This window comes from Strix aluco, chromosome 4, assembly GCF_031877795.1.
Source record: "Strix aluco isolate bStrAlu1 chromosome 4, bStrAlu1.hap1, whole genome shotgun sequence".
Lineage (NCBI taxonomy): Eukaryota > Metazoa > Chordata > Aves > Strigiformes > Strigidae > Strix > Strix aluco.
Genome location: NC_133934.1, coordinates 6,718,236 through 6,730,244, shown reverse-complemented (window position 1 = coordinate 6,730,244; position 12,009 = coordinate 6,718,236). Strand labels below are relative to the sequence as shown.

The 12,009-nt window shown below is 45.1% G+C and overlaps 1 protein-coding gene across 3 annotated transcripts in view; it reads right to left on the bottom strand.

Moving 5' to 3' along the window:
* Positions 1-6,694, bottom strand: part of LOC141922549 (charged multivesicular body protein 3) — a 38,504-nt gene extending 31,810 nt beyond the window's left edge. The window contains exons 1-2 of one of the 3 annotated variants that reach the window (XM_074821849.1): positions 6,366-6,694; positions 3,983-4,122 (exon numbers count right to left, since the gene is read on the bottom strand). In XM_074821849.1, the coding sequence (XP_074677950.1) occupies positions 3,983-4,122; positions 6,366-6,591 (366 nt within the window). In that variant the 5' untranslated portion in view covers positions 6,592-6,694. The remainder of the gene's footprint in view (positions 1-3,982; positions 4,123-6,365) is intronic. The other 2 variants (XM_074821844.1, XM_074821850.1) reach the window with 2 other exon arrangements.
* Positions 6,695-12,009: the final 5,315 nt, after the last annotated feature.

Genomic DNA, 12,009 nt, shown 5'->3' with positions numbered 1-12,009 from the left:
CCTGGAGGTCCACAAACTTCTCCACAGTGCCTGCAGAGGGTGAATGAGCAAAGAAAGCCTGATATTACTGTAAAGAGTCCATGCACTTACTGGAAGATTTTTAGCGATCCACAAAGATACAAAGGTTCAAAAACCCTGGTCTATTAATTAAGCTTCTTATGTGCTTTTATATAAACTTACTGAGACCAAAACTTACCGAGACAAATCTGGTTACCATGACCCGCTTTGAACCCTTTATAATCTACAGCTATGTTGCAAACTATCCACCCATAGATAAAACAGAAGGAAAAATATTTGGACAATTCTCATTTAGAAATACAATTAATTATAAATGGACCGGCGAGTTAATTATTAGAAGCATGGAAAAAAGCCCACTTGTTTCAGATAACATCAGTAAGTTTCTACATGACTGTCTGTACTTTTATTAATTCTGAGACATCTCATTCTCTGTTTATTATTCAGCATTGTGCTGATGAAACTGAATTTCTGCATAGTCGCTTTTTCCTAAGAACTCACAACTGGTTCGGAATCCATCCGTACAGATTATAGATGTCTGGAGATTTTTTGCTTTTCTTGTCTGAGAAAGAGACCGTGAGAAATAAGATCAAAACAGGCGAAGACAGAAGACTGCATCCATCATAGCATGCAAAAATCAACCACCTCAAAATTACGTGTAGTTTCTCAAGGGAGGTGGGGCGATCTATGTACCAATCTGAACAGCTCTGTCAGGTAAGTCAGAGGTTGAGAATAAATGAGCTTCTGTAATGAATTAACACGGATATGCAGGCAGTATGAGAACTATTACATTCTAGCTGATGGTACTCTGCACCCTTGACTGGATATGAAGACTCTCAAGAAGGATACTGAAAGTTAAAATCGGGTATCCTATAGTAAACAATCCTGAAGGGCTACTGGAAAAGGCACAAATACTGAACAATGTATTTTAAAAGAATTGAGAGTTTCTACTTAATTTCCTTATAGAGAGAACAACTGATCACCTGGCAAAATTAAAAAGGCAAATATGAAAATTACTCAATTCTACATGCAAAAGAAAGAACAAACCACCACCAAAATCCTGCAGGCACATCCTTTGCTCTGTGACTACATCAGTTGAACAAGAAGCCAAGGTGCAGAATGGACTGCAACATTTTAGATCTATAATAATGTCCTCTGCACCTCTTCCAGACATGATCAAAATGTTTGTCCTCCTGCCTCAATTCCAGGAAGAAAGTTCCCTTTACTTGACTCTACCACTATGTTACAGCAGAGACTTCTAAAACAAAAATATACATTCATTTAGATTTTAACTTCATTCAAAGAGGATTTTTATCTGTAGATCATTTACTGTATGGTTTTAAAAAGTCATAATGACTATAATATTGTTGGATGTGACAGGCTTCTAGAGACTAACTGGAGAGCATGAGACATAGCAGAGTCTGGAAAAGCAAGAATGTTACACGTTACTCCTCTACCAAGAAGAAAAGCAGCTCTAGAAACTACCACTCATCCTCCTTGTCAGTCAAAGAAGTGCACAACAGCAGCTGGCAAGCAAGAAGAAAGGCATAAAAAGAAAGGTGATGAGATCATGAGCTAATAGGAGAAAGAACATGCTGCTGTCTGTGGCTCTACGGAAGCTCCACATCGGAGCAGAGGGCACCTGTGAACAGCTACACTGATAAACAAATCACCACTGAACCTGGATGCTTTGCATGTGGATTTCCAGAAAATAAAGAAACCAAGCCACAAAACACTGTTTCCTTATGTATGGACTTTGACTTTCAACGAATTAATCTTGCTAGATCTAAATGATAAATTCACATCTGAATTTGTGTCAAACATACCAAGAAATAGTAATTGCTTTCTCTTTTTCCTTTGATTCTCTGCAGAAAGTGAAGGCTATCACGTTACCAGCCTGTGCCACCCCAGAAATTTCATTTACATGTACTGGAAAATAAAAATCAACTTCAGAGTCCCCATTCTCCCAAACGTCATCATAAAGTCTTCAAAACCAACTCGACCAACAGCCACTGTGCCAGCTGAGCCAGAGCTGCTCCTGTTCCTCTCCCTCTACTGCTTTCCAGCAGCCCCCGCAGAACAGAGATTCAGGGTCAGGATCCCAAATTGGATCTGGAGACCCTTTCTGCTTCCCAGCCAGTAGCAACAACAGAGCAGGGGAACGCTCCTTGTCTAAGGTCACCAAACCCATCCATGAAGCATCCTCACTCTTGCCCTGTCCCCTACCTAAGCATGGAGCTAATTAATTCACTGTAAAGTTTCCACAGGGTGCCTAATGGTAAAGAAAAATGGAAAAGGGAGGGTAATCAAGAATTAGAACAGGGAAGCGATGATAAAAACCAGCTTTGGAGGGATGAGGTCTAAGAAAAGAGCATGGGAAAAACCTGTGAAAGGACACAAAGAATCCAGCACAGAGTTATCCCGACAGGAGTTACGGTAGGGAAGGGAGCAAATGAAAACTCACAGTGGTGAAAACTGAAAAGGCAAGACTGAAAAAAAGAAGTTTGACATGTCTAGTGGTTTTTATTGTGGAGAAACAGACAAACAGCGTTCAGCAAGTAAATTATTCAGTAAATTCCACTAATTTTTTTTTCCACAGCTATTGTGACCAACTGAATAGCTGTGCAAATATTCCCAGAATGATGACAACATTCATCACACTAGAGATATCAAAACACAGCCTATCTGATCTGCTATTATGAAGCTAGCTGAAAATATATTACGATTAAAATTCTGCAAGCAACAGACAACAGAGAACTACCATATTTTACTCTTTTGAGCTGCATGGGGCGGAGGGAAGGTTTTTCATAGCATATTCATGCTCGTATTTGTCAACTAGCTTGGAGATGTGTAAACTTCCTTTCAACACTCTCTCTCTGCTTGAAGAATGCCCTTCTGTATGATTTAAACCTGAAACATAGATTCAATAAACTGCAAATTCATCTTTCCCAAAACACAAATGCCATTTTGACTCTGAAGGTAATCGGTCCTCTCATTGTCTATTTTAGGATGAGATCTGATGTGGTGACAGTGCAGGTCTAATAACAGGAAGTCATTAAATCTTGATAATCTATTTAAATAGGAAACATGAAGTGAGGAGACCAGACAAACCAGGCAGGAGAGCTGTCAACTGAACAATTAATTGTCTGCTGGAGAATTTTGATTGCTTGATGTAGCTGTTAGCAGGGAACTTATGCCTTAAAAAACCCTCTTATCAATAGAGAAGTTGATGCAGAAAAGCATTTTTACATTTTAGTCTAGATTACTTATGTTCTCAAGAGTGATGATAAATTATTTCAGAATCCTATTTGCAAAAGCCTTTCTTTCTTTTCCTAAATGTGATCTTATTCTCATGCAGCCCTGGGGAAGCACACTATAAAATCGGTAGGCCCACAAGGTTTGGGGGAAGGATAAACTACCAGAGTATGTTGTAGAAGCAGCCTGCTAGTCTGGGAAGTAGCACACTGAGATCTTGCCTTTGTGAAGAGGCAAAAGAGACTTTAAAAAGTGCTCTAAGCCCCTTAGATAAACAGAAACTTAAACTGGTTGGATCTGAGCCTGTAATGCAACCAAAAGGGAGAGCAACACCAGAAGCACCTCTCCCCTGCCAGCTGGGTGCATCTACACTTAACGCACCTACTTCACACATTACACAAGCTCTTACAATACAAGGGCCAAATACTTGCATAGTCTGTGTACTTAAATGTGTGCTGCTTTGCTTGTTTTCTGGTTCTAAAGTACCTGGTTTTCAAAAGGGTTTCTTTTCTTCTTGTCTGTATCGGAACTCCATCACTTCCAGCCTTTCTTGGTTTTCTGATTAGGTTTATTCCTTATGATCTCCCTGATGTACCTTATCTTTGTCACCATCTCTGTTATATGCTTTTACTGCTAGTTAACTACCCTCATAAACCCTCCTTTGAAACATATTTTGGATGTGATAAATAAATAAAAGATCAAATTTCTATACCTGTACCAGCCAGATCCCATCTTTTGTGTCTTCTACAAGCTCATAGAAGTGCATTTCACCACTAAAGTTTGTACTGGAAACCGATTCAGAGGCCTCTTCCTCCTTGAGAGCAGAATAAAGCTCTCCTTCCATGAGGTCTCCTGAAAAAGAGACAATTGGAGAAATTAAATTAAAACGCCACTCGAGAAAGATCACTTCATAAATTCTAGCAACAAGCTATATTTCGCATGGTGGCTCAAAGAACCTTTTCAGTACAAAGGTAGCTAAACTTTAAAGTTGCTATAATTCTACCTATAGTGACATGACTGTGAACAATTTGACTTCAGCTGTCAGACTACAGAAGGTATGAATGCTATACTTTCGATTACACAGATGTACCACACATGCAACTGAACACACAAAAGAATAAATGAACATCTTCTAAGCCTCACTCTATGAAAATGATAATACTCTGTGGCTGAGAGCAATTTTAAATGATGTATCTTTGCATTCATTTCACAGGATAGCAATTTTGCAGCAACCAACTTGTTAACACTGATAATTCAAGCAGACTTCCAAAATTTCAGTCAGTAACTTCGTACCAAAAAAAGGCGTTGACTGTCCCACTGCAAGTAAAAATCTCAGGTAGAATAATTTAGCTACTGGCTTCTGTTTGCACAGTTGCAAAAAGTTCCCATGAACTTCAATCCTATTGTGGTAAAGAGCTCACAGTAAAATCATCTGATAATGTTTCCTTTGTAATCCCATTTCCTTCTCATGCTCTGTTTCACAATCATTACAAATGCTGTTAATGACAACCAAGCATTCTAGTAACTAATCTATTAAGCTTGAAGAAATGAAGTCCTGTCTAAAAAGGCTATTTTCTTCAAAATACAAAAGTGTTACAGCTAAAACGCTTGAGGGGTTTCCAAAAGTATTCACAGAATTTAAAAAAAAAAAAAAAAAAAAAAAAACGGAAAAATGCTGCAAAGCCTGTTGGTATGAGAAGTGTTTCCATGACATTTGAGGAAGTGGGTTAATACAGTTTGTTTGGAGTTAAACACTTCCCTGCAGCATTTGCAACCCAAACATCATGACATCATGGAAGTACCTGACAGCCAAGGAGTGAAAGTGATTGGAAACAAAAGTGAAATCGCCTAATGCTTTTTACTGTTGGAGCCGCAAAGCGAATAAACAACATAAATAAACAATGAACAATAAAAGCAAATTATATTTAAATGCCCAGCATTAATATAAATTATTTAAAACACTTTGCATTTTTTTTGAAAGGTTATGGTACTCACTATATTCATCCAAATCCTTCTTGTTTTCTGTCTGGACATTTGACCCCCTCGCTGCCTACCCCGATCACTGGGATTTCTCTCTCTCCTGGATCAGCTGCCCTTCGATCATTGATTTAAAAGCAGCTACTCACATTTTCCTGCTTGGCTGGCACTACAGCTATTACATCAGCCCCATCTCCTAGTCCTTGGGTCCAGCTCCCTCTGACTACTCCAGGCCAGCATCCTGACTTTCAAGACACTTCTGCCATTCCTTATATCTCCGCTGCTCTCCACCCTTCGCTATTCAGCAGCCCCCAAAAGTCCACCTCTTTCACCTGGTTTTCCCGACTTCTGAAACGCCTCCCTGCCTTTTTCCAAGGCATATTTTGTACGTAGGATCTACTTCTGCTCCTCTTCTATAAAACCACCGCATCCCTCAGCACCCATCCCTTCTGCTCCTCAGCTATAAAATCACTCCTTTCCTCACTGCCCATCTTGACAGCAATACCTGTAACAAAATCAGCAAATGGGTAGGGAGAGGAATACATGGGAAAAAAGCTGGCCCCAGCTGTAAATAGTAACCCACTGCCTATATTTGGATTCTTCCCTCCTCGTTTTTCACAGCAGACAACACTAGCTCTCATCTGTGCAACCACCACCTCGCCATCCTGACCCCAACCGCCCACAGCAACCCGGCGTAACTCATCGGCAAGAGCCATTTCTCGGTGACCCGTCTAACCAAGGCCTTCCCTCCACGCAGCCTATTTGGGCTTAAAACGCCGCCGAGATTTTTAACGTCACCATCCCCGAGCTTCCCCCGGCCTTCCTCCATTTAACTGCTCCGGCGTCTCGGTCCTTTGGTGGGGGGAACCGGTTGGCTGCCCACATTCCCCTTGCGAAGGCGCTGGGGGAGCGTGGGGGTCTCCAGCCCAAGGGCGGCAAGAGCACACGCGTGATCGTCTTCCCCATGCGGGGGTGGCTGGAGACCCCACCACCACCACCACCACCACCACCTCCCCTCCTCCCGGGTGGCAGGGGACCGCCCCACCTCCCCACGCGTGGGTCGCTGGGGGCCAAACCTCCCTCCCCACGCGTGGGTAACGGAGGGGAGCTGCGCGTACCTGACTTCTCCACCAGCTCCCGCACATCCTTCTTCTCGGGCAGCCCCGAGTGCCCCAGCCCCCGGCACTCCAGGATGGTCCGCAGCTTCCTGAAGCTCAGCGCCACCGGGTCCACCAGCTGCGTGGCGAGGAAGCCGCTCTCGTACCACGCCACGGCCTCGAACACCCTGGCCAGGACGAAGAGCGCCAGGAAGTAGAGCAGCAAACAGCAAAGCTTCACCCACATCTTCCCGCCGGGGGCTGCCCGCCGAGGGGCCGGGGAGAGCCGCGCCGGAGGCCGGGCTGCCGCGGGGCGGGGAGGGGAGGGGAAGAGAAAGAAGGGGGGGGGGGGGGGGGGGCTGTCAGCACCGCGGGGCCGCGGCCCCCCCGCCTTCCTCCCGCCGCTGTCCCCGCCCCGGCGGAGCCGCGGCCGCCGGCGGAGACATAACAAGTGACGTTCGCAGCCGGGGACGGCGGCGGCAGCGGGCGGGGCGGGGGGCGGGGGGGGGGGGGTGCCCGGCGCTGCCCCGCCGACCGGCACCGCCCCCCCCCCCCCCCCCGGTGATTCAGCACCTCGGCCCGACCCCGGGTCGCCGGGCCTGGATGGCATCAGCGTCCCTGCCGCCCGCATCGACCCAGCGGAGACGCTTGCTGCAAAAATAAAATATAAATACCTCAGATAGCAATTATCGGCGCAATCCAAACCCCCCGACAGACGTTTTTCACGAGAAAAAAAAATGTTTACACCGCCGGAATTGAGTCGCTGTGTTTGGACAGTTTTAAGACAGCTTAAGGGACACAGTTTATTGGGATTCGGGCAGCTGGGAGCTCTTGGGTGTAGGTATGATCCCCCATTTCCGCACGCCAGCCCCTCTCCCAGCCCTTCGCTGCCGCTAAAACAACAATAAATAAAGTGAAATCCATCCGCACCGGATTGAAAGTGGGATTCTGCAGTTTCGCGTTGGCACTCGAGCACCTGGAGCTGGCCGTGCCAAAGGCAACCGGCGAGCAGCATCCCGACAAAGGGTTAAATTGGGTCTGTTCTTCACACGGGCAGCATGTGGAGTGCAGCGTGGATCCTCGATTAAGTGGATCCACAAATAATCATCCGAGGCTATACAAGAAGTGTTAGGCTGTAAAGATACAATTTAGTCTGCTACAAAAAACATGCTAAAATCAAGCTTCGTCTTTGAGACGAAGGCTCTCTGCTGACGGAAATGCAACATTTCCTTTGTGTGTTTAGTTATTTTAAGAATCCATAATTTGCATGAAAATTGCCAACTCATACAGATGAGCGCAAAAATAGCACAGCTTAATTTTAAAAACACTGACAACCCCCCAGAGTGTACATGCTGAAGTAATTCTCTACTATTGAATTTAAAAAAAACATATTAATATTGACCTGTAGAAAGCATTGAAATGGCCGTACTCCTCAGAGCCTTTAAAACACATTTACGCTGGGTTCCCAGCGTGTTGATAAGATTTAAAAAGAAAAAAAACCAAAACAGCTCGTTTTGTCACACAGCCACCATGGCCTCTTCCAGAAGAAAAATCATGATGCTGTTTTATTCAGCATTGGGCTCATTTTTTTCTTGAAAGGGGAAGAGTGGAGGGATTGCAAAATTAGCTGCTCACAAACTAAGTGCTTACAAGCTGGTAAATGTCGTGCCTCACACTGGGAGGCATCTAAAACTTTATTCTTCAGAATTTTTATGTGGTAAAGATTAGAGGTGGACTGCCAATCCTACCTCTGCTCGATGAAATACAAAGGGATTTCAGCAGTTCAGCTGGGTTTGCAGCAAGCCTTGGGTGGGAGGTCTGGTCACGGGAGGCCGGGTCAAAGTACTGCTCTCTCCTTCAAAGCCACTGCAGTTTGGTAAACTCCCTATCAGCAGAGCCAGGGCTCATCTCCCTAATGAGAGAGTGGCAAAGCATCAGTAAGATGAATCCTTTCCCCTTGGCAAAAACCAAGAGAGTAGCTTTGTTATTGCAGCTGGCAGAGCCAAGGGACTGTCAATGAAATGCACAATTACCACCACCTGTCCTGAGGGCCAGAGGCAGGCTCTCCTCGAGCCCTGAAAACACACCCCAGCAACACAGTTCTTTTTCAAAAGCTTTGTGAAAACCCATTTCTACTGTCACACGTACAAGAAGTTGCCTGATTTCTCTACCTTTTGTTTCAAGTGAGCAGCTCGAGCGTATGTAAAGTGATGGGTGGGAGGAAGAGATGGGAGTTAGGTGTTTGAAGAGGAACTTTGTCTATTTAACTTTAGTTAGAAAACATATTGTTGGGGTTTCTTTTTGTCTGTTTATATGTTTTTAATGAGCACTGCATACCCCCCTCCACCTGATCCCCATGTTTCTCCCCTGTAACTCATTCGGGGATGCCCTCGCTTCCTCCAGCAGGAAAGCACCTAGCAACAATTACGAGTCTACGCTCACAGCTAAACTATTTGCAACACCAACTGCTGGGGAGGCTGTCACCAGTATGTCATTTCCTAATGCTCATGGGCTGAGTTAAATCAATTTTTAACATTCCCCAGTGGTAACTGATGACGAGTCCCCTGCAGAGACGAAGCTAATCATCTGCCAAAACTCAAAACCCTGGAGTCCTTACAAGAAAGTAAAAATGATGTTTCAAACCACTACTTGGAACCCCCCAGAACAACCAAAAGCAAAGCAGCTACCAACACAGAAGCAACGAAATGGGACAGGGGCAGAGCTGCAAATGAAGAGCAGGGATGGGTATGATCAAGAACTGCAGCTGACCAAAGGCCTGGCAGAGAAAACCTAAACCGATTCGGTTCCTCTCCCAGGCTCTTTGGTCCTCTACTCCCTCCCTACCTTTACATTCCTGATTTACTAAGCTGACCCTACCAGAAAATGTTGTATTTTCTAGATACAGCTGTCATTTGTTAGTTTCCAGTTGCAACTTGGAATGTTTTTGACATATCACCTGCAAACAATTTTTCAGGGAGTTTTAATTATCTGGAAAATCTAAATATCTTAACAGTGAATTAAAATTCATTTGGGCTGAAGACAAAGATGAAACATGCTGACATTTTTAAAGACCCCAGGGTTAACTCCACATAATTAACAACATTAAACAGTCATCAGTCAGTCAGTCCTGTGCTCATAGAGCAAATATTACAACTGTGAAGAGAATGACGAATATAAATTCCACCTTTAAACAAAAACCCGAAGCAGGGAACTGCTTTTAAACAATTTTGGCAGCAAAAATATTTTACTATGATTTACGAGCGAATGAAACCAAATCCTGAGAACTGGGACAGCCATCTTTTCTTGTCAGACAGCCAAATCTCAAGTCTCTGCTGCCCGTTGATAAATGGGAAGGATTCCCTCTCCTCCAAGCAGTTGCTGACTGCACAGCCTGGGAATACGAACAATAATCCACTTTCCAGACTCCTATGGGGAACATTAAGAAAAGGATTGTCATTTTGGAGTCAGTAAAACCAGGGATTGAAAATCTTAATTCAATTCCTTACAATGTTAAAATAGTATCATACCCTTTTTTTGGACAGTTTATATGTTGCCATATATCAAGATAAATTTCAGCGAACTAATATTTAAACCACCTGAAACCCAGTTTTCCTAAGAGCCAGCCAACTCTGTAAATACACTTGTTAGGAGTTCACTAACCTCGGAGTCTCTTGATGTACTTCTTAAACAACATAGGTGCATCTCAACACATTTTTATGTGGGATATGAAACTATGACTTGTCATTGTCTGATATTAAATAAACCGACAAGCCTGTACGAGGGTCTCAAAGCAAGACAACAGCAGCCCAGACACTATTTTGTTGTATGTAGAGGCATTTTAAATCAGAAGATGCTTTCTACTATCTGTAAGTGGCCAAAGGGAAGTAGATTTAATATATAGGTGTTATTCTGTAATACAATAGCCAATATTTGACACCTCAGACTGGCTGTTTGGGTGAGGTGATTCAAACAGTAATTCGGGTTGGAGAAGACCTCAGGAGGTTACAAAGTCTGACCTCAGGAGGTTATGATGTCCAACCTCCTGCTCAGCACAGGGTCAGCTGCAACACCAGAGCTCCAGTGCTCAGGGCTTCATGCAGTCTACAATTTTATCTGATGGCCACCCCTTCCTCTCTTGTGGTAATTTTTCTTGCCTACAAACATGCAGTGGTCAACAGCACAGAAATGCGCATCAATCAAGGCCAAACCAATTTACAGGAGCAGGATACATTAATTAAAGCTTAGCTTATTAAGACAGTTTTTTTCCTAGGCAGTTGGTATTTTATTTTTTTGTAACAGTGAAAAATTATTTGTTGGCCCCAGGAGAAGACAGGCTCTGTTTCATGACCAAACAAAAAAAACCAAACCTTGCTTGTATGTGCTGAGATGACCAAGGGGCCCATAGCTGTAGAGAACTTAACAAATTGCTCTGCTAATTTTGCTAAAATTGCTCTGCATTGTCACTGTACTAATGACCTAAGAAACAAGAAGATAAGTGCATGTCTTTAACCATCATCTACGATTACATAAAGTGAAAGAATACAAACAAAAGCAGCAGTTTGGGCCTGTATCTGATGGAATGACAAGTCGGGTGTTAGGAGAGATTTCTTGATTTTCTTGTTCCATTCCAGCAGCGTGGGCACAGATGAAGCAATTGTCCCACACTCAGACCAAATGCTGGGTTTGCTGTCAACTTTGTCCAAGTTGACTAGGAACTTTGGTTCTGTTGCGTTACAGAAAACACAAGAGTTGTATCTGGCTTGTGCTGCCGTTTCCAAATACCAAAGTTGGAGTGTGTTACGCAAGTGGTATTTGAGATGAGACATTTATTTTGAGCACATTTTTACAAGACGCTTGCCAGTCAGGTGCATGACTTCAGTCTGTAAGTCAACATAAAACTTAAGAGGAAGCTTACTAACCAAGTTAACAACCTAATGACAGGCTAAATATTCTGTTTCCGGCACGCCGGGCTTCTTAACCCAGCCCTGAGTCTGTTTAAAGGCGCTCTTCGGTACATACTTGTGAAATGCTTGGGGCAGCTGTGAGATGCGTTCTCCACAGCCTGACTGGAAGTGAACCCCCTTCTGCCCCTGGTGCCACACTACTGCACTGAGGCCCCCAGCCTGGCCTTCCCGCTGCCCCAGGGTTTTACCTCAGCGCTGACGCTACACCCACCCCCACCCACCCTAGCACAGGCTTCGGCCTGCCGCCTCCCAGCCAGACGCCGGCCCAAAGGGTCGCGCAGCCCGGCCCTGAAAGCGAGAAGAAAGGGGCTGGCCCGGCCCTGTAGAGCCAGGACAGCCCGGATAGCTGCCAACCCCGGCCCGGCCCAGCCCGGCCCCGCCGCCTCCCCGGGCACCCCCTATAGGCCTCCACGTCGCCATGGCAACAGCGGCCTCCCTCAGGCCCCCGCTCTTAGCTGCCGACCGCCCTGCCTGAGCCGCAACACCCACTCTCCCCACGCTGATCTCCCCACCGCCTGGCCCACAGGCCACCTAACTGAAAAGCCTAAAAGCCCAGCGCCGCCCGCGGCCTCTGACACTATCCCGACCGCGGGGCACCGGTAGAAATAACCCGCCCCCCTCACCACCCCCCGGTCTCGTCCCGCCGGCGGGCGGGGGCTGTCCGCCGCGCTGCCTGAGTAATAATCACTGCCCCTCCCTTC